Source organism: Myripristis murdjan, chromosome 1 (assembly GCF_902150065.1).
Source record: "Myripristis murdjan chromosome 1, fMyrMur1.1, whole genome shotgun sequence".
Taxonomy (NCBI): domain Eukaryota; kingdom Metazoa; phylum Chordata; class Actinopteri; order Holocentriformes; family Holocentridae; genus Myripristis; species Myripristis murdjan.
Genome location: NC_043980.1, coordinates 15893778 through 15914015, shown reverse-complemented (window position 1 = coordinate 15914015; position 20238 = coordinate 15893778). Strand labels below are relative to the sequence as shown.

The following is a 20238-nucleotide window of genomic DNA, read 5'->3' as shown; positions in this document are numbered from 1 at the left end:
GCATTTCATGTCAACCGAAAGCACGATGCCCTGGTCCCTCCTCGCCCCGAGAAACCGGATGGCAGCCTAGGAAGCACTTTTATGCACCACCAGGCGTAATCACAGTAAATCAAAAACACCCGTGCAGCTACTCTTGACCCAAAACACGGATCTAATCCTGACAAGCGACTATCGTCTAAAGTTTGAAGTCAAATGAAAGTGGCACACTTTGCGATCGGTTTGATGATCGATTTCAAGACTAGATCTAAGGTGAGCATGTACCTGCACGGCGATCGCAGTTAAATTAAGTGTGTTAGAGAGAGAGTGTGTTATCATTCGTAACTTTGCTCTCTGGTGCTTAGCATCAGATCGCAATGTGCATTACCATGACACCGAGGATGAGCTGGCTATCGGAGGCCATGACGGATCACAATGTGGAGATGGAAAAGATCAGTGATTAGGACTCAAGGTTGATCTGTTGAGTAGGTGTGGTAGCATCACAGTTTAGGCTATTGAGAATATTGTGATCATCGAACTGGGATGGGATCTGCACAATTAGATGGCGTTTATTACAAATTCTAATTAAAGTTTTAGTTTTCCAAAGTGGCCTAAACAGCCTATAGATACAAATGTGTTGTCGACAGCGCATTGCAGTAACACGCAGGCTACTGCTGGTGACTGTCATGTCCATGCCATACACTTCTAAACGTATTAAGTCAGTTTGACATGAGTGGGCTGGCCGGCCCCCCCTCTGCGCTCGAGACAGAAATTGAAATCACAGTGCCCGCGAAAGTGCTTGGCATTCTCGAACACAGGCCGCAACATTTTAACATTCCAAACCACATCAACGTTCTGTTTCCTTTGTCCCGGTGAGTTAACACAGGCAACATAATGAGTAATACTTTGCATTTTATCATTTATTTTAAAAAAGAGAGTTCCTCGCTTCAAATCTAATAGATAATATCTAATATCAAATACAATTTGACAGCTCGGCTTTGCTCGCCTAGCTAAACAATTAAATAACCAAAATATGTCATCATGTCAGAGCCACGTTAACCTTGTTATTTTAACTGTGATGTAAACCTAAAATTGAGATTGAGTAAACAACTGCTTCACTGAGGAATGGCCTGCTTTTTAAGGAAACCAACTTGAACTCTGAACTTGACGTTTACATATCTCAAAAACCTAATAGTTTTTCATTATCGACTTTAGTTAGGAAACAGTATTTAACACAGGTGTAGTAGTTCTATCTGATTAGCTGTAATTGTTGTTTATTGAGGCATCAATAATTATTTTCATTTAAGTACTTGGGACTGCTACTCAAATGGTATTAGATACTGTGTTACTGTGTTTAATTGTTTAACTTCAAATCAACATCCATCTGCACAGAAGCTGTTTCTCTTTATGACAGACACTGCCTCAAAATGAGCACAGCACCACAGGGAAACCAGGGGACCATGGAGCAAGATGCCACCCAATCCACAATCCTCTACCTTCGCCAGGAGGCCTCCAAACTAGCATCCCCTGCCCACAATAGTTTGCTGGACCCCCGTTCACCCCCCACATGGCCTAAGAACTTACTTAGGCAGGATCCTTTCATGATTAACAGGGAGGCAAAGGATCTACATTCATTTAATGGCTCTCATTGTTCCTCTCAGCATTGTTTGTCTCATATGACGCCTTACAGCCAATCAAAGACTAGCATGGAAGATAGCCATAACCAGATCACAGCCTCAGTTGAGTCTAGTCCTCAGTACAGTAGCCCTTGGAGAGTTCTGAGCCTGATCAACTTGCAGTGTGAAAGGCTTCTCCATGACAGAGACCTAAAAGACACAGATTTAAATTTAAAATCCACCAATTCAACAGCCAGTTCATCTGCTTCAGCAGCAGATGTAACTGATCAGGGATGCAGAGGTGACAGTGTGATTCCTGAATACCCTTTAGAATGCCCTTCATTCATCAGTGAGAGAGAAGAAAACACAGGCTGTAACAGCCAAACCAAAGGCGCTATGGGTGAGTTGAGAGGAGACTGCAGTGAAGGATCCAGCGGCTTCCCAGTGCAGTGTCGTGTGAACAGCTGCAAAGTTGGCAGTATTGTTCACCCACAGAGTCCTGAAAAAATAGACACAGTTAGGCTTGAGCTTGTGGACAAAAATACAACAGCATATTCATCAGAGCCTGCACACAGAGACAAAACACAGGTCAAGTTTAATGTTTTCATGGGTTTGGAGTGGAAAGAGGATTCTGAGGATATGGAGCAGGATATTACCTGCAGTTCAAATGAAGATGCAAGTGTAGCACTTTACCCGTCTGTAAGTACAAAGGAATACCCGATGCCAAAGCCAGCAGTGATACTCGACTTTAACTCAAACCTAACTTGGACTGTAGAGACGCCATTTGACACACAGCTGCCATCACACAGCTCCCTTTTGCCTTCATCACAATCTGCAATATTCTCATTTAGAAGTGAAGATGGATCTCACATGGTCTTGGAACAAGATGACAAAATTACAGCATCTGAACCAGATTGTAGACACGTTCCCAAAGAAGAAAAGTACCCACTATTCCCACAGATGAAATCTCCTAAGGGAGAAACAAACCCACCACCCCCTAAAACATCTAAACCAGAATGCATACAAATTCATCCAAGTGCTCATCCATTTCCCCAGCAACGTTCCTCCCAGTCCACATGGAGAACCAAGACCCCCAGAAAACAGCCTCATCCCAGCCGGAGCGCTGATATCCAAGACCCGGACTTTCAAGGTGTTACATTTCGCATGGAAACAGTGCTGGACGACAGCAGGGAGCAGTGTCGGCTCCTCATAACTTCAAAGTACAGGTAATGTCAGCTTCAGCTTGGGAAAAACATCTTGACATGCTGTTTTCTGTCCATAATGGAGAATCACACTGCAGCCCTCTCAAATTTAGTGTCATTACTTTTATTTACTCATTTTTACATGAGAGGAAGATGCTGTTTTAAACATTACCCCTTTGATACACATTTATCTGTTGTGCCTCCTCCACAGCAAAGAGCTCTTAAAGAGTGTAAGAAAACCCAGGGTGAGGTCCCGGTCCTTCCAGAGCTCCAAAACTAGCAGCTCAGATGACGAGATTGACCTGACCACCAGCATTTCCAGTGAGTAACAGTAACAGTACCTTTGCAATCCAAACAAGCTGATCTTTCTTGAGCACATCTGCACATTATATGTAGACATTATTGCAGACCTTTCAGGCAGGAATGTGTGGACTACTGCAAATTAAATGGGCCACCCTGAAAATCACTTACCCTGATTCCTGGTCCACTGTGTAATCAAAATATTTTGTATTATATTGGTCCATTGTAAAGGTTAGATTATGGAACAATGCTAATTTAAATTTAACAATGTGTGCTTTTGGTTTTCAAAGGAATGCTTTATAAAACTATTTTTAGGCTTACAAGTTTGAATTTTTTTAAACTTATTTTTTATTTCTGGAATGTAGCTTAACTTGATAAGAATGTAGGACAGGTGTGTATAAGCATTATGCCTCTGCCTGTGTCTTTTTCAGTCATTACTTAAATCTTACTCTTAAATTCTTTGTTTACAGTATACTGTCTAAAATATTATTGTATAATAGATGTTATATTGTTTATACTTGTTGTATTGTGTGTAGTGACTAAATAAAACACTACTACTACTGTAAATATGACAATGTCCGGGAAGAGTCATCATGTTTTAAAAGGAATTTTGTGAGGTCACCTAGCAAAATAGTTGGGAGAATCTGGATTATCTCTTCACTATAGTCAAACTAATAGTACATCATGAATATGGGGGAAAAAATATTCTGCACATTTATGCTGTTGTGTGAAGTCCCTTTTTCCTCCATTAGGGGTCGCCACCACAGCAGAAATTGCTTACAAATGCCCACACTCAAGACAGGTGGAATACATTTGAAGAATGATAATAAAGGAGGTATTTAGGGAAACTGTTGTGTAAACATCCTAAGACCATAATGGGTAACAAATAGTTCCCTTAAGGCCATGTAATAAATGGAGAGAAAAGGAAGGAGAAACGGCAAAGAAATTCAAACATGTAATTACTACTTTCAGCTGTACAGCCGATGCCTTTAAGTTGCTGTATTTTTAGTGGCACCAGAATCAAAGTTACTTTAGTTCTTTACACTACTGATACGCTCCTTCAAAAGTCATTACACGTTCACTGCAGTGACTACTGCTTTCTTTAGGTTTTGCAAGGGATTTATAAGCACACCATATCTGGCAATTCAAAATATGTTAAAATAAACTTAAATACCGAAATGAACAACACACAATGACATATCATCTCTGTTGTGCTTAATTCATCTTTTATAGAGCTCCGTCATAGAATGGCATCACAGATGCACAACACTGCCCCAAGGAGTAGGAATATTGTGTTTGATAAGTGAAATATGATTTTCACCTGAAATTTTTAATTTCCATTACAACGCCTTCCTTTAGTCAGTTAGCGCCAGCAGGTGTTGCTTCACAAGTGTCTTTTGAGGAAGTGACTCATAAAATTACTGTAATCATGACTTAAAATTAATTGAGTATGTTCTTCTTCTTTCATTTCACCAGAGAGCAAAATGTGTGCATCATGTTGCACAAAGAAGACTCCCATGTGGAGAGATGCTGAGGATGGAACCCCACTCTGTAACGCTTGTGGAATAAGGTGACTTATATTAACTTAAGCTGTTGGCCATAAATTAAATGTTTGAGGTCAGTTTACAATAATGGTTGCAATGGAGGTGTCCATAATTATGACATGTGTTGTCTTTAAGAAACCCTACTCCAAAATCATACTTTTAACTCAAAGAAGCCAACTACAGATAAACTCACTTTATCCAGATAGTATTTTTTGGCACTTTTCACAAGATTATTTTGCCTGGTTACAAGGGATGCAGTACTTAACATTTTAACGTTCATGTGTATGCCATTTCAGACTGTAATTCCTTCCATTGTTTTCCTAAAAGCATCAACAACAACTTGCAGAGATGCACTATCATGGGGTGCATATTACATCATTACAACAATAAACCATTACTATATCATGCATTACTTGTTACCGGGCGTTTATGGCCTGAGGTTTTCTGTTGCTTAGTCTTAGTCACCAGAAATACACAACAGCATACTGCTGAAAATAGCACCCATAAGACGTGCTATGCTGGGTGAGGTGGGCAATATAAACAAAACATTCACTATAAGCCTGAAAGAAAATGTAGTTTAATTAACACCCTAACTCTGTTGTCTTTATTTTTTGAAGGTATAAGAAGTACAGAGTGCGTTGTATCAACTGCTGGCATATCCCAAGGAAAGAGGGCAACTCAAACTTGTGCTGCCTCAAGTGTGGAAACTTTGTGAGGCTGGCCTCGGCTCAGCGCAAACACACAGCCTAGGGCGACATACATTAAGCAAAGTTTTCTAAGTCCACATGTGACGAAGCTCTGCACACACACTTACAGTGATTCAAGACCATATGCTGTGCTCCTGCAATTCTCCAGGAAAAAAAAAATTATCATATAACAATGAAGAGCAATCTTAATTAATATTTAAATTAATTCCATTGTTACCTTGTTGAATTTACTTTAAGTCTACCTCAGGCAGTGCCACGCAGTCCCTCTGGCTCTGCAACTCCTCATCCGGTGCTATATTTATCAGCAGAAAATATAAACAGGGATTTTGATCTACTCTTAGGCCTTGCACTCCACACTTGAAGAATGGATGGAACTATGACTTGAATATTGACCTTTTAGTCAATCTTAAATGCACATCTCTCAACTTATACTATTTTCTAATGTGTATTTGACAGTCTGTGTACAGCTGATGGGTCAAAAGAACATGTCAATGAAGATTTTGATAGGTTTATACATTAATTGACCATTATGTCTGTGTTGCAGTATGCTGTTGCAGTATAAATGGACATTGTTGTTAGCAGCAGAGTTTGGAGTTATTTATTGGTGCAAATAAATGGAGTGATTTAGGTGGGCCACAAGGAGTAAAACACAGAGTGGAAAAGTACTGTTGGTTGTAATTGTTGGCATTTTTCACCTAGATTGCTTCAGTGTTGCCTGTGTATCACGGTCAACGGTGCCAGATGGCTGCAATAGAAGTTATTTCTGTACATGACCAAGACTGCAACCTGAGCTCAGAGCTGCGTTTATTCTTGTTAACTGCAAAACAATTTACTTCACTTGACCTTGACACCAAGACTGTCCACTAGTCTAAGTTCAGTAGGTACACATTTTGTTACACAAGTTAAATTGATGTGTTGATGTTGTCCTTGTTGGTGTTTGTGATTGTCATTATTTATTTTCTTGTTCCATGGGTGGTTCTTGTTTTTGGACAACTATTACATTTTTGCTGGATAAATTGGTGCACTGAATTCCTTACAATTTATGTTAAAAAATATTCTGTGAGTCTGTATGGGTTTTGGTCTGCATTAAATTATCTAAGAAATATCAATTTTGTTTTCCATAGTTAAATTTCTCTGTATTACTGAATTTGGAAATTGCGTGTGCGTGTGTGGGCACATAAAAAGCACATTCAAGTTAATTCAAGTATGCTTAACGTAAAAAATCGCAAGCACTTTGGTTTTAGTAGGCTTGTCCCTATCTTTATATGCGTAGCTGCACACGAGGATCATTTCCTTCTGTATGCCTTATTGCCGGATCGTTTGGCACATGGTGAGACAGACAACTTTTTCTCTGTGACTGTTTCAAATCAGAGGAAGACGTAATCCGTTTTGAAATAATAGCTGCACTGTATCAATCTGTGCGAGGCCACCCACTTGGCAAACAGGCCTGCAACGCACGGTGGGCTGAGGAAACTGGCTGTGGAAAGTCTCATTAAAAGTGTACTCTTTCCTACCCCTTACAATAGCCTACAATAAAATGTGTTTATAGATATATACAGAGAAGGAGATCTAGCATAAAATATTGGCTTTTGTGCAAATACATTAGCAGCCTTTGGATTATCTTACAATGATATGTCACTGTTTTCGATAGTATCCAGGTCCACATTATCCCATAGCCTACAGTTGCAAATGCCCATTGCAATAGCAGCACTTTTGCCACAAATATTCACAAAAGTCTTTCCTGTATTTTTAGGATACCAGATATATCCATCATGACCACGATGGTAATTGTTCCTGTTACCATGATCAGTAAATGGCCTATATGTTTTAAAATGGGTTATTAAAATAACCTTTTCTCATATTGTAGTGTGAGTTTTGTGTTTTGTGTGGCGTAAAATCCATAATTTTCCTTCTGCAAATTACTCAAACTTCATTTAGTCTCATTGTGTCAGGTATGGATTCTGCTTTGATTTAAACAGGATGTTTGCACGAGGGGACGGACGAAGACGTGGGGCGTGGGAGGCTAAAAAGTCAAAGACGCAGTCCGATGCGTTTCCTTTTTTTGTGAATGGAAAGCGAGCCGCGGGTCTGCGCCTGTTCTGCCTTGGAGAGGCGCTAATCTCGCCTGTTGGCGCAGGTGCCACTGGACCCTCTGAAGATCATGACCTTGGACAACAAACCCATGGAGGAGACGGACATTGACGTGGAGGGAGACGATATTAAAGATGAGAGGAATATGGATTATTCGTTGCTGAATGAGGGCAGTGGCGATGTGGAGCAAAGCGCGTCCTCCCTCACTTCTAAGGAGCCGGAGGAGGGGGACTTCGCAGCCCGACTGCGGGCTGCCCCAAGCAGGAGAGCCGCCACGGTTAAGCCCCCGTATTCCTACATCGCTCTCATCACCATGGCCATCCTCCAGAGCCCGAAAAAGCGTCTAACTCTCAGTGAGATATGCGATTTTATCAGCCAGCGCTTTGCGTATTACCGAGAGAAGTTCCCTGCGTGGCAAAACTCCATCCGTCACAACTTGTCTCTGAATGACTGCTTTGTCAAAATGCCCCGGGAGCCTGGGAATCCTGGGAAGGGGAATTACTGGACCTTGGATCCCATGTCGGCCGATATGTTTGAAAATGGGAGCTTTCTCCGGCGCAGGAAACGCTTTAAGAGGCAACATTTCAACACGGGGACCTTAAAGGACACCGGTGCGCAGGAGCGCAGCCTGATTCCTGGATTGCCTTTCCCAGGAGCGCACAGGGTGGGCTCCTCTCTCCAGGGGTCTGCTTTAGATTTGTACCACGATCTAACCATAGGGAGTCGTTTGGGTTCCCACGCTAGTCCCAACATCCCACCTGTAAGCAGCATCTTACCCGCGCTCTCGTCGCTCCTCTCCAGGACTGTCGGTCAGAAGACTTTCCCTCCTCTAACATTTGAACATTTCGACCCGGGACGCTGCACCGCTGTCCCATCTTTGGCTCCCAACTCCCCGTTCATGTCTCCCGTTTCACTTCATGGAATGATGCCCAATTACATTGTTACGCAGTTGCCCAATTTCCCCATTGGGACCATTAAAGTTTCCTCAAACTTAATATAATACAGGCTAATGATGACGAGGCATCCCTGAACGGAGAGTCACTGTGTCTTCATCTTCTGAGCCTCGCAATAGACAGTTTTTTTTCTTCAAATCAAATAGTCTAAAAGTATTTTGTAAATAATGTTAATAATGATAAGGTTGCAGACAAGCTACCATAATCTTCATTTATCGACAGTTTGCTTTACAGTCTTTCATTTTTTAAATTAATTTATGTACCTAATCGCACAATTTTAAAAAAGTAATATTTTGAATAAAGTGGTGATTGTATTTCTAATGTGTCTGTGCGATTTTAATTAGCCTGCATGTTTTGTTTTTTTTTTTAGCCTGGCTCAAATAATTCATTACCCAGTGTATTTTTTATTAGTTTTTTAGGATTAAATGAAAAATTAAAAAGATATTAGATTTCTAAATTTTGATTTTAAAAAATGATAAATATGAAATTATGGTCAGTGGAACATATATATTTAAGCTCCTCTACTTTTTAAATGAACATCCACTGTTAAAAATATCCAAGGCACGCTGCTCCGTTGAAAAAATGTTAAAAAGCCTTTATTATTACACGGCTATACAGCCCTCTCCACAGAGCACCTGATTCCTGTTTGCCTAATGGAGAACCCACGCAGCGCTCATGACCCCCCGGTTCTCATATATGAGCTTATTATTATATGAGGTTAATATTTTGATTTTTGAAAATCTTTTAAAATAGATTTTGTTTGTTTGTTTGTTTATGTTTGTTTAATACAACCTATCATATAAGGTCCAGTTTAAAGAATTTCGATTCACCTAAATCAATGGAGATTAAGGCTGTTTCAGCATAGAAATGCCAAAATAATTCTTAAACCAATCATTCCTTGAGTGGAACGTTAACCCAGAAACAACAACAACAATGCTAATAATAATATTAAATCGAGGACGAAGAACACCATGCTTGTTATTGTATTTCCACAATTAGGATAAAATCTGTAGCTCACTGCAGCTTTTCTTTTTAATTAGGCAGCGCATTCTGGGGCAGTGACAGTATGTTCACTATGGAAATGAAAGACATACATGGTATTATGACCAGTGACATCTGAAATAACTGGAGCGTACTGTAGTCAGTAACCAGTATATCTGATCACACGACCTTTCAACAAACCAATGCAATGCAACAATGCGACAATACAAAAAAAAAAAAAAAAAAAATTGCAGTGTTGCATTGCATCACTGTAGTTTGTTCATAATGGTTAATCTATTGCGTTGCCGCGAATTTGCCAGAATAAAACTCCACCTGGCCGGTGGAGAGAGAGAGTGGAAAATTGCACAGTGTGACAGCATCTCTGAGTTTATTTTATGTTGGGCCTACTCTGGACGTCGTGGTTTGATTGATCAGCTTTGTTATGGTTTCAGAGGGGATGTAAACACTACAGATCACAGCATGTGAATTTGCACATTTCCCTTTCTCTCCCACAGTCACGCATTCATTGTTGGTGTGCCCTCATGATGTTTGAAAGGAGGCCTCTGCAGTCAAAACAGGCTCTCAGACTGTAAGACACGCTGGTATTGCCAGTCTCTGGACTCTAGATAAGTTGCACATGATCGTGGCAATGCTCGCGTTGTAATACTGTTAGCACGAATATCAAATACATGTGGTCATCTGGCCGTCAGATATTATTACATTTAAAGCTAAAACTCTGCAGCTGACTTTTGATCTGATGTTTGTTTTGTCTGAGGCAGCTTAAGGGTTTAGTGCGTTAGCAGGCCATCCAGCACTAAGGGACACCCAGTGCCACCTTCTTACATTTTCTCATGCCATGCACATTATGTAAGCCCTAAATATCAGGTGTTGTATGTCTTGGAAATGAATTGTTGCAGCTATACTGGAATGATTTGAAAGTATCACTTTGAAGGTACTAAAACTGATCCCATATGAAAACTTTGAAATAAAGAATACACTTAATCTCACTCTCAAAATGGGGATCAACGGAGTTGGAAATAGAAAATTTGCTTGGTGGTCTGTGCAAGTGAAAGTTAGAGAGAGAGGGTGAGACAGGTCAATGTGCTGGCACCTAAAATGGTTACAAAATTAAAGTACCTGGAAAAGCTGTATCACTGGCACATGATGGTTTTAAAAGACCATCAGGCTGCAGAGTGGGGATGCTTTATCCATTTCTACCTGCCAAAATGGAGCAAAGTGGGATCTTGGCCCATCAGAGTTGTGTAGGATGTATTCACATGGAGAAGAAATCATAAGTCTTCAATATTAGTATTTAATCCTAAAATCTTCTATTGCTCAACTGTAAAACATCAGTAAAATTACTGAAATACGAAGCTACACCCAGTGGACAGAGTTCTTGAATTGTTTTAAGTAAAAATTATAAGTAATAAAATTTTAAGGCTTGACTAAATGCCTTGTTTAGTTGGATGTTTTTTGTGGTGCAGTTTCAGAAAAACTGTTAATTAAACAGTACAGAAAAGCATCCATAAATGTGTGCGGCACAGCCTCTCCCTAGGCTTTGCTGCTGTGTAAGTGCATTACAGCTCACAGCACGTCTTCTGCAACATGTAAATGACCGCCCTCCACCTACAACTCTTCGGGGAGTGCTTTGCTTTTCCTGGCGTGCTCAGTCATATTTGAGTTTTATTCAATTATAGCACACATGCTTACACACACAAATGTGTACAGTCTCCATGTATCACCACGGTGGCTCATTAAAGTCAATCAGTGAACTGTGAGCCAAAGCCCCTCAGTAGAGCAGTTTTTAGACTTCGCATGAGCTCCGTGTCAGGAAATGTGATGGACTGTGTGTATTTAGAAAAGGGGGGGACCCCTCCCCAATCCCTTGAACCTCAAGTAGGCAGATGACAGTGACATGTAGCAGCAGAGCCACCCAAGAGCAACCATGAGCTCATAATATATCCACATGTCTGTAAAGAGAGACAAACAGCGAGCGAGAGAGAGGCAGAGAGAGAGAGATACAGAGAGAGAGAGGGGGGGTAGAAACTTCAATGGAAGACTGGGTGTGCAGCACAAGACAGAGGAAGTGAGTGTGAAATTTAGAAATAAGAAAAATCTGTGAGGAAGCAAGAGTAAGAGCAAATGCAAGAGGAACATAATAACAAATCCGACTCAGGTTGATCTGACAATCCAATTTATTTCTGCTGGCAGCTTCGTCCAAATAGCCACAATCCGATATTCTTACCCCATTCTCAGCTCTGTTTCAGAGGCATGGAGGTGTGAGAGGACACATGTTTCAGATTATGTTCAGAGCTTGAAATAGGACCACAACAAAAGCAGAAAATGAGAAGATTGTAGAAATAGTCTCATTTTTTCTGGCTATGTTTAGCCTCCAAACAAACGGATGCTGAAGACAGCCAAACCAGAGAGCCAGAGACATGACGTAATCAGCTCACCCTCAGTCACCTCTTTACTGATCCAACACATTTGAGGAGCAGTGTGTAAGCATGTTTGTGTTTCTGTGTTGTTTTGTGCAGTGCATGGGCATGCATGCGTTCGCAAATCTGTACCACACATCTCAGAGAAACTGCGGTTTCTTGGTCAACAAGAAACACATCTAAAATCCGTTGCAGGGGAAAGATGGAAGCGGACCTTGAGAGGAAAGAAAAACAGGTCTGGAAAAGTGGACCAAGGGCAAACACCAGGATTGCTGTATATTACACAGGCTTAGGGAAATTCTTTGATGAGGGTGCATTTGGTTTCGATTAATCTTTTTTTTCATTCCCATACAACTTTCCCCTGGCATTGGCACTGGAAAACCTGTGAGTTTTTTCCCTGGCATCTTTTCCCATTCCGTACCACCTGACAGTTAAAGTGACTTAAAATAGTTGAGTAAAAGGTGAGTGTGTGTCAACATATCCACCCATTGTAACACAATAAACTGAAATACAACCTCTCACCCACACCCACACTCTGATTCATGTTCATAATCTCACCATTAAGTCTGACAGAGACCCAAAAGATTTGAGACTTATTTGCCAGGGTCATTCTTTTGCATATATAAAGGGAGCAAACTGGAACTTACTGACCAGATTCCATTTTACGAATCGTATCAGAGTCTTGGGGAAAATAATATATAAGCAAATTAACATAGCTTAGCTACATTTGCAAAACTAATTTGTTGAAATAAATGTAACCTGGTTTTAATTTAGTATTTCTATCTGATTACAGCCCATAAGGAAAGAGATTTGGGTAAATTCTTGTGGCATGGTATCAGACCTTCAGAGCACCTTTGACACAGTGGACCATCAGATTCTGCTCACTAGACTTAAAGCTTTGGGTTTCAGTATGTGGCTTATGAGTGGATTTGGTCGTATTTGACTGATAGGTGTGAAAGAGTTGATATTAATGGCACTTTATTTGTAACTAGAGATCAACCGTGGTGAGCCACAGGGAAGTGTCCCAGGTCCTTTGCTCTTTAATGACAGAAAATCTGTTAGCAAATGTAATCTTTTTCTCTATGCAGATGACTCAGCTTTATTGTTTTCCCACAAGGACAAGAACATTGTTGAGAACCAGTTAAATGATGATGGCTTTCTGAAAATTAATTTTCTTTGCATTTTGGTCAAACTGAATCTATATTATCTGGTTCAAAAATAAGGTTGAAAAGGTCCTTGGAACTCAGCGGGAGACACTCTGATTACTGCCAAAACATGTGTTAAATAAAGGCTGTGAGTTGGATAGATCGTTAAGTAGAAAGATCATGGGACAAAGAGTTATTACCCAGGTGAACTAGATTTGTGCCATGTACATTTAAGACCTGTTCTGGCCAAAATGCCCTTTTCTACATGGCAGCAGTAGAGTGGAATATACTCCCAGGAGAGATAAAATGAAGTCAGTCATGGAATAGGTTTCAATGTGCATGTGGGGCAAGGCTAATCGACCAGAATGAGAGAATGTCTTAGACATGTTGAAAAACTCAACTCAAATCAAATCAAAGTCATTGATTTTTCGTTTTTTCTTTATCTGACTTTTTGCAAACAGTATCCTGAAGGTTAAAATCCTCTTCTTGGTGAAAAGAAAGGTGAATAAAACTAAAAGAAAACCTCTCTGTGGCTCTAGAACTTGATTTTGAGGTCCTTAAATCTTGAACAGAAAGCTACAGAGTGGACTATACTAACAGATGAATGTTGGGGGGGGATTTTTTCATCAGGCTCCTCAGGTAGATAAGGCTTTCATTATATTGGAGTCCCATATTTCTTCATCTCCAAGGGAATTCTGCAAAAATGCAAAAGCAGACTTATGATTCTATTTAAAAAATGCCTCAATAAACACTGATGAACTTTAAATTACAACCAAACAGAACTGGGTTTTAAACTTCATAAATCATAATGCAAACATAAAGGCTTCAACTATGTTTGACAACATACTTTGAAAGAAAGACTACAAACAGTGACTGTGAGCTGCATGGCCACAATTGTTCACAATCTGCCTGGGACTCGGGAGCAAGGGTGATAAAACATGAAATGTTTCCAACAAATACATTTTTGATCATTCCAAATGTTTATGAAATAAATTAACTACTGTACTTTGGTTATCATTCTGGTAATATAAAGTTTAGCCATGCTCCAGCTGTTGGTTACACGCCGGTTCTCAAGCACCACGAGTGGAGCTGTGAGCGAGGAATTGTCAACATGCTCAGTATGTGTTGAAAGCTTTTGTTGCTTCCAGATCTGCCACGCTGAAACTGCCTCTCATTTTACTGTTTATAAATTTCCTTTCTAGTTTAATTCCCTTGATCTTCTTTTGTGCTGGGTTGTGTGTCATCCAAGAGCCACAGGCCTAAACCCTGCAGGAAGGCGTCTGAGGAGCTGGGAGACGTCCAGGCGGATATCGCCCTTGACTCCAGTGACGAGAGATTTGAGGAATCCCAACACCACCAGTTCTCTCAGATCCATGAGGAGGCCGAGGGAGCACAGAGAGGAAACTCAGGCCTCCTCAGACCCCAGGAGGAGCCGTCCCAGTCACATCTGAGCCTGCCGCTTGACAGATCACCTGTCTCCATCGGTATTAACTAGTACTAAAAGTTAAGGAACATGAATGAGCTTCATGGCACTGGTTTCATAATCGTTTTGAGGTTTATTCCTGTAATTACTGCATAAGGAAAAAATTGTTAATAATCACTTAGTTATAGACTGGCAAATCAGTTTTCAGTGGAAGGGTATTGATGGTAAGACAAGCTGGCAAATTATGCAATTTTTCAGGAGTCAAAGCTAATTATGACTTAGTTGTAACCTCTTGTAATTTATATACATTTGTTAAGTAATGATATATCAGCATGTATTCATGAACAAACTGTATTGTAAACTAATTAGCAATTATAGGGTCTAACTTACAAATATAATAAATAAATAAATAAATAAATAAATAATCATATTATAATAAATATAATAAATGAACAAACCTAACTTGAATAGTCCAGTGTTGATACTTGAAAAAATGTTCCGCAGTGGTCACTTGCCTATTTGCTAACTCTTAACATACTAATTAACCCAAATCCTGAGAGTAATCCTATCTCATACGCTCAATATATATAGATATACTATTGTCAATATGTGGACTTTTTAGTGTTTCTAAAAAGTAGAAAGTAGTAGAAGTAGAAATTCTTTAAAATCTACCACAGATTATCAGCCTCTGTCCACATGAGTAATTTTCTATGAATCACACTGTACATTTGAGTAAATGCAAACCTCCGTGGTCTTTGCCTGTTTTATTAGTTCACTGTTAAACAACCATTTTCTCCCATCATTGTTAAAGCTGCAGTGTTATAGGAAACCTTAACACAAACACTTTATGTTTAACAAATTAGTAATGTGGTGTTAATGAGAGACATCTTGCCTGCCACAAAAGCCAGTCTGGTTAGTCAATGTTGTATTTCCATTGAAAACAGGTGGCATTGTTCACAGCAGTAATTGCCGACATCATTGCATGTGTAATTTTTCCTTTCAAGTCAAGCAGCAGGCATATTTTTGGACGTTGGCACACAGCATATAAAAAGCAAATTAAAGCTGACATTTAGTGAAATTGTTTTTTATAAAGCTCTGTTAAAGCCAAGTTAACTCGGGCACGCTTATGCAAAAGTATATAATTATACATAGTATTCACACATCGTTAGCACAACAGCATCTTCCTGTGGCTGAAAATACAGTAACTTATTTAAACAAGATTTTTTTTTTAATTCAAATGTATTTTTTCCCCACAATCTTAAAGTTCACATGCATGATTCATGCAGATATCAGCTGATACCCTAAATTATAAATTCTTTACTTTACATGTAAAACAGAGTTACTCTATTTCTGTTATAAGACACGCCAAAGAGGAACACAAATTTGAACAAAGTCATGACATGTAATTTTCAAGGTCGTAAAAAGTTAAAAGTCACTGTCTTTAAGTCAAGATAAGTATATTTGTATAGCCCCTAATCAGTGTGTTATGAAATCATGACATTAACAATACGGCAGGTTGCTTTTAAGCCCCATTTTCATCCCTGATGAAATTACACTGAATGCTTATTGAGGGATGTGATATGGTAACAGATGAATGCTGTGACATCACAGAAAAACAGTGTGTTTTTTTCTTTTCTTTTCTTTTCAATGCCCCATTTGAAATCACTGTGGGTGAAATCCACAAAGTCAAATTGTTCACTCTGTTCCCCACACTCCATTAGACCTGCAAACTGACTGTGGTCAATGTTAGTCAGGTCTGAATAGCTGTTGGATCCACTGTAGATGATCCAGGGTTTGCTCCATGCATATGGGTCCAGAGAGGAACGCTTCAGATACGCTCCTAAATTGGTTCTATGTGATTTTCTCTCTGGGGCGGGCAAATGCAGCCAGGATTCAGGGTTGAGGGATGACACACCATCTATAATTTCACATTCACTTTGAGCTGAAAAGGCAGTCAGACTTCAGTGGCAGTTTCCTTCCACCAAGACTGCATTACCTATGTCAACAGGATTTTTTAGTGTGGGGGAGGATGGTGAAATCATCTCCTTTGTTCCTCGTAAGAGCCTGTAGCTCTGACCTGCATCATCGAGGACATTGGTCCTCGCACAATGTGCTGATCTTGTTTGAAACATGTTACCAATTTTCCACATATTACCACAATCATCACTGCAGGGGGAGAGTACATATGGGACAGAACAATAAGGGGATAGTAAGTATAATCTGGAACAATATATCTACCGCATGCTGTTTGAGGACCAGGCCTAACAGCAAACTTGTTCTGGCCCTTGAGAACATCATGTAAGTCAGTAAGATAGCTTCAGCTTTGGCTGACACCACAGCTGTTGATTTTGAAGAGACAGGCCTAGTTGCAGCCCTTGTACATCTGATACATGATGTCCACCTTGTATGCTTGTATCTGTGTTTGATGATAAATTGTAAGAGTCATATTTTGTGTTTTAGTAAGACCACAAAAGATATGTGATTGGTATAGAAAATGTATGTAATACATTTTTTTTTTTTTTTTTTTTTTTTACCTTTTTCTCTCATGTAACCAAGCTATCACGGCCTCACCCAATCAGGGTAAATGATTTAATGGGTTGAAAACTGAAAACTGTTTTTCATGTATTGCCAATGATGAAGTCCTGAGGGGTGAAATATCTGTCAAAGAGTTGAACAAATCAACTATTTACCTGACCTGCAATATAAGATTGCGGACCTGACAAAATGCCTTTATAAAAGATGAGACAGAGGAAAAGAGTGTTACTGGTCTTCTCATACACTGGGCAGACATTCACAGGACAGTATTTATCTAGATTTATCTAGTATTTATGTGCTTCGGCCACCTTGGTCTACTAAAGTGAATTAATAAGATAGTGAACATACCATTGTTACAGTTGTTGAAAACCAGGTCTTCACAAATAAAATAGTTGTGTAAATGTTGCTTCAAATGGTCACCTCAGCGCTCACCTCTGGGGAGTCATCTTTGTGTCCTTTGTGCTGCGAAGGCCAGACATTTGTGACTTCCACTGAGCAGAAATCCTGTATAGTTAATTTTTGAATGCAGTTTTTTCTAATGTATCTTATCAAGTGTATCTTACTTGTTAAAGTGGCAGAACAGCAGCTGGAGTTAGTGTAAAAAGTGAAACATGATGCACATACCATTTATATGCCAGGATGTGTACAATCCTGTGAGTCATCACAGGTACAATCCAAGTGAAATGTTAGAATTACAGACTGTTTTGTTATTTTCAGATGTTAAATGGAGTTCACGTTCAAACAAGACTGGCAGCTGGCACAGCCGCACTACCCACACACGGGAAAGCAAACATTTACCAGTCTGGCAGTGGAAGGTAAACTATGACTAAGAGACAGGCCTCTTGCTGCTTCACACAGAGCTGATCTGTCATGGTCCCAGCTGCAGTGAGGCCATCATGAAATTCAATATCATTTCCTTCAGTAACACAGATAGATGATAACTTGAGAAAATGAGCCTTGAGGACAGTTGTAGTGCTTGTGTACACTGACAGTTACAGCCCGCATTTAAAGCAAGAGACGGATGAGAGAAAAAGCGACAGCCTGTGGAAGAGCTGCTCTCAGGAGCGCTTTACAACACCATGCTGTGTGGTGCACTGTGTGCCGTCCTGCAGCCCATAAATATCTTGAATATCCCCCTTTCCTCTCCGCCGCCCGTTTCCCTCCCTCTCCTCCCTGCAAACAACTCTACCCTGCTGCTCTGTATCCCGTCCTGCCTCCAGTGCTCATAAAAAGCTGGAGCTGACAGGTGCTGGAGACCCAAGCCAGGGATATGAGAGGGAGAGAGGAGGAGAGAGAGAGAGGGTGAAGAGAGTGAGGTTTTACTGTGTGCTGGTTTGATAATTATTGGATATTATGGGATCGGGCAAAGCTGAACTTTCATTGCAGGCATATATCTATTAATATCCATGGATATATAAACACCAGCATTCAGTCGCCGTTGCATTATCAGCTGGTTTTACTAATTAAAGTGAGAAATCTGATTTCAAATTCAATTTCAAAAAAAAAAAAGAAAGAAAAGAAAAGAAAAAAAGCCATTTTCATTTTGATTGGAATCAGTGTGTTGCTACACCTACGCCACTGTCCCAAGAGCCAGACAGGGCCAGTTAGCCCGACCACGCTTGTAAATGGAAGGATGGGGGAAGGAAAAGTGAGAAGGAGACGGAGGCAAGGTCAGTGTCAATAGCAGCTTTGTTATTTTAGAGGAGGACTTAAGTCTTCCCCCTCCTCCTCTTCCACCCGCCCTGCCTGCCTCTGCCCCTTCGTTTCCCCCCCCTTCTCCCCCCTCAGATTGGCCAGCCATGCGAGGTAGCTCCACACAGTCTTCAGCAGATGCGAGAAGTGAGGAAGGGCGGGATGACTGGGATGTTTTCTGGCTTTAAGTTGTGTTGACAAGCCTCCATACCAAACTGAATACATGCAGCTATGGACCACCCTGGTTGACTCTTGGCTCTCACATGAGCGCATTCCCCCTCACCCATACTCTCCCTTTCCTATGCTCGTACTTTGTGCTCATATATATGCGGTTCCTTGCGTCTGTGTTCACTTGTGGTGCATCTTCCTCTTTCATTTTTCAGTTTCTTTCTGTTTGCAGTCATTAATGATGAGTATTCGAAGGATCCTACAATACGAATGCATTTTACTTCACCCGACCCTCACCTCACTATTCCAGTCACCATCATCATCATCATCATCATCATCATGATCATTGCCACTGTCATTATCATCATCAACATCATTTTAATCACCAGCACCACAACCATCATATCATGTCATGTCATGTCATGTCAGATTTTGTTATGTCATGTCACATTATGTCACGTTACCGCAGTATGTCATGTCATGTCATGTCATATCATTTTACATTTTGCCATGTCACATCATCTCATTGCCTTGTATCATTCATGTTTAAAATCATCCTTATTGACATGTTTCTCTTAATCTTTACTGCCAATATCTCTTTGAATTTTGGCCAGATTCCTTCTGTTATGACCTTTGCTCGTTCTCTGCCTTCTCCCATGTCTGCTGAGCCTCTGATCCTGTGCTGCGTCTGTTTTTGTTGGTCTCTTTACAGTATTTGGTGATCGAAGTTACGGTTAACATCAGATGCATGTCAGAACCAGGGAACACAGATGTGGAGTCGGCCTGCAAGACATTTCCTAACTATTGACAACCTACAACATAAATGACTGAGTATGCAGTCCAGAGTCATCTGTACAAGCTCAGCACAGCCCCTTTGAACCATAATCCCTCAACCCTTCACTCAAAAACACAGCAGAAGGCCTCGCTAAGTAGAGCACTGTCAGCAACCGCACAATGCTAGAATTCACTTCAAATACAATAAGAATAGGAAACTAGGGAGATGCACATGTGTGGAGAAGCTGAGCCTTTCATAAAACAAAAAAACATTGCCCAAGTTGAAAGACATAAAAGCTGAATATGTCCCAGCATATGGTTGCCAGATTTGTAGCAGATTTCCGATCATACAAATACAACCTTTCCTGGATTTTGAGTGAGGGAGGATAAATGGGAGGGGGATAACGATGTGAGGGAGTCTGTTTCATTTCAGACTTGTAGTGGTGGCCTGTGTGTGTGTGTGTGTGTGTGTGTGTGTGTGTGTGTGTGTGTGTGTGTGTGTGTGTATCTGTGTGTGTGTGTGTGTGTGTGTGTGTGTGTGTGTGTGTGTGTGTGTGTGTGTGTGTGTGTGTGTGTGTGTGTGTGTGTGTGTGTGTGTGTGTGTGTGTGCATGAGCTGACAGACAGCTTCACTGGCAGTGATACATGTGACTTTGAATCTGATACATTTGTTAGTGGAGTGCAGAGGAGAGAT

At 40.5% G+C, this 20238-nt stretch overlaps 2 protein-coding genes across 4 annotated transcripts; both read left to right on the top strand.

Moving 5' to 3' along the window:
* Positions 1–118: 118 nt before the first annotated feature.
* zglp1 (zinc finger GATA like protein 1) lies at positions 119–6450 on the top strand. 3 transcript variants are annotated; one of them, XM_030065369.1, is made up of 5 exons: positions 119–249; positions 1391–2818; positions 3006–3115; positions 4571–4664; positions 5256–6450. In XM_030065369.1, exons 2-5 carry the CDS (start codon positions 1404–1406, stop codon positions 5386–5388), a joined length of 1752 nt encoding a protein of 583 aa, XP_029921229.1. In that variant the 5' UTR covers positions 119–249; positions 1391–1403; the 3' UTR covers positions 5389–6450. The 3 variants fall into 3 exon arrangements, with proteins under 3 accessions (XP_029921229.1, XP_029921391.1, XP_029921312.1); XM_030065531.1 differs by having other exon boundaries at positions 120–249; positions 2649–2818; XM_030065452.1 differs by having other exon boundaries at positions 128–249; positions 1369–2818.
* A 976-nt stretch (positions 6451–7426) lies between these two features.
* LOC115364593 (forkhead box protein D2-like) lies at positions 7427–8448 on the top strand. The gene has a single exon (XM_030059119.1). It carries the CDS (start codon positions 7507–7509, stop codon positions 8434–8436), a length of 930 nt encoding a protein of 309 aa, XP_029914979.1. The 5' UTR covers positions 7427–7506; the 3' UTR covers positions 8437–8448.
* Positions 8449–20238: the final 11790 nt, after the last annotated feature.

What these genes read in the sequence shown, in the direction of transcription:
- LOC115364593 (XM_030059119.1), top strand. Translation starts at nt 7,507, where the DNA reads ATGACCTTGGACAACAAACCCATGGAGGAGACGGACATTGACGTGGAG.
- zglp1 (XM_030065369.1), top strand. Translation starts at nt 1,404, where the DNA reads ATGAGCACAGCACCACAGGGAAACCAGGGGACCATGGAGCAAGATGCC. An exon ending in CTCATAACTTCAAAGTACAG is followed by an intron (nt 2,819 to 3,005) that starts GTAATGTCAGCT and finishes CCTCCTCCACAG; the next exon opens with CAAAGAGCTCTTAAAGAGTG. An exon ending in TGTAACGCTTGTGGAATAAG is followed by an intron (nt 4,665 to 5,255) that starts GTGACTTATATT and finishes TATTTTTTGAAG; the next exon opens with GTATAAGAAGTACAGAGTGC.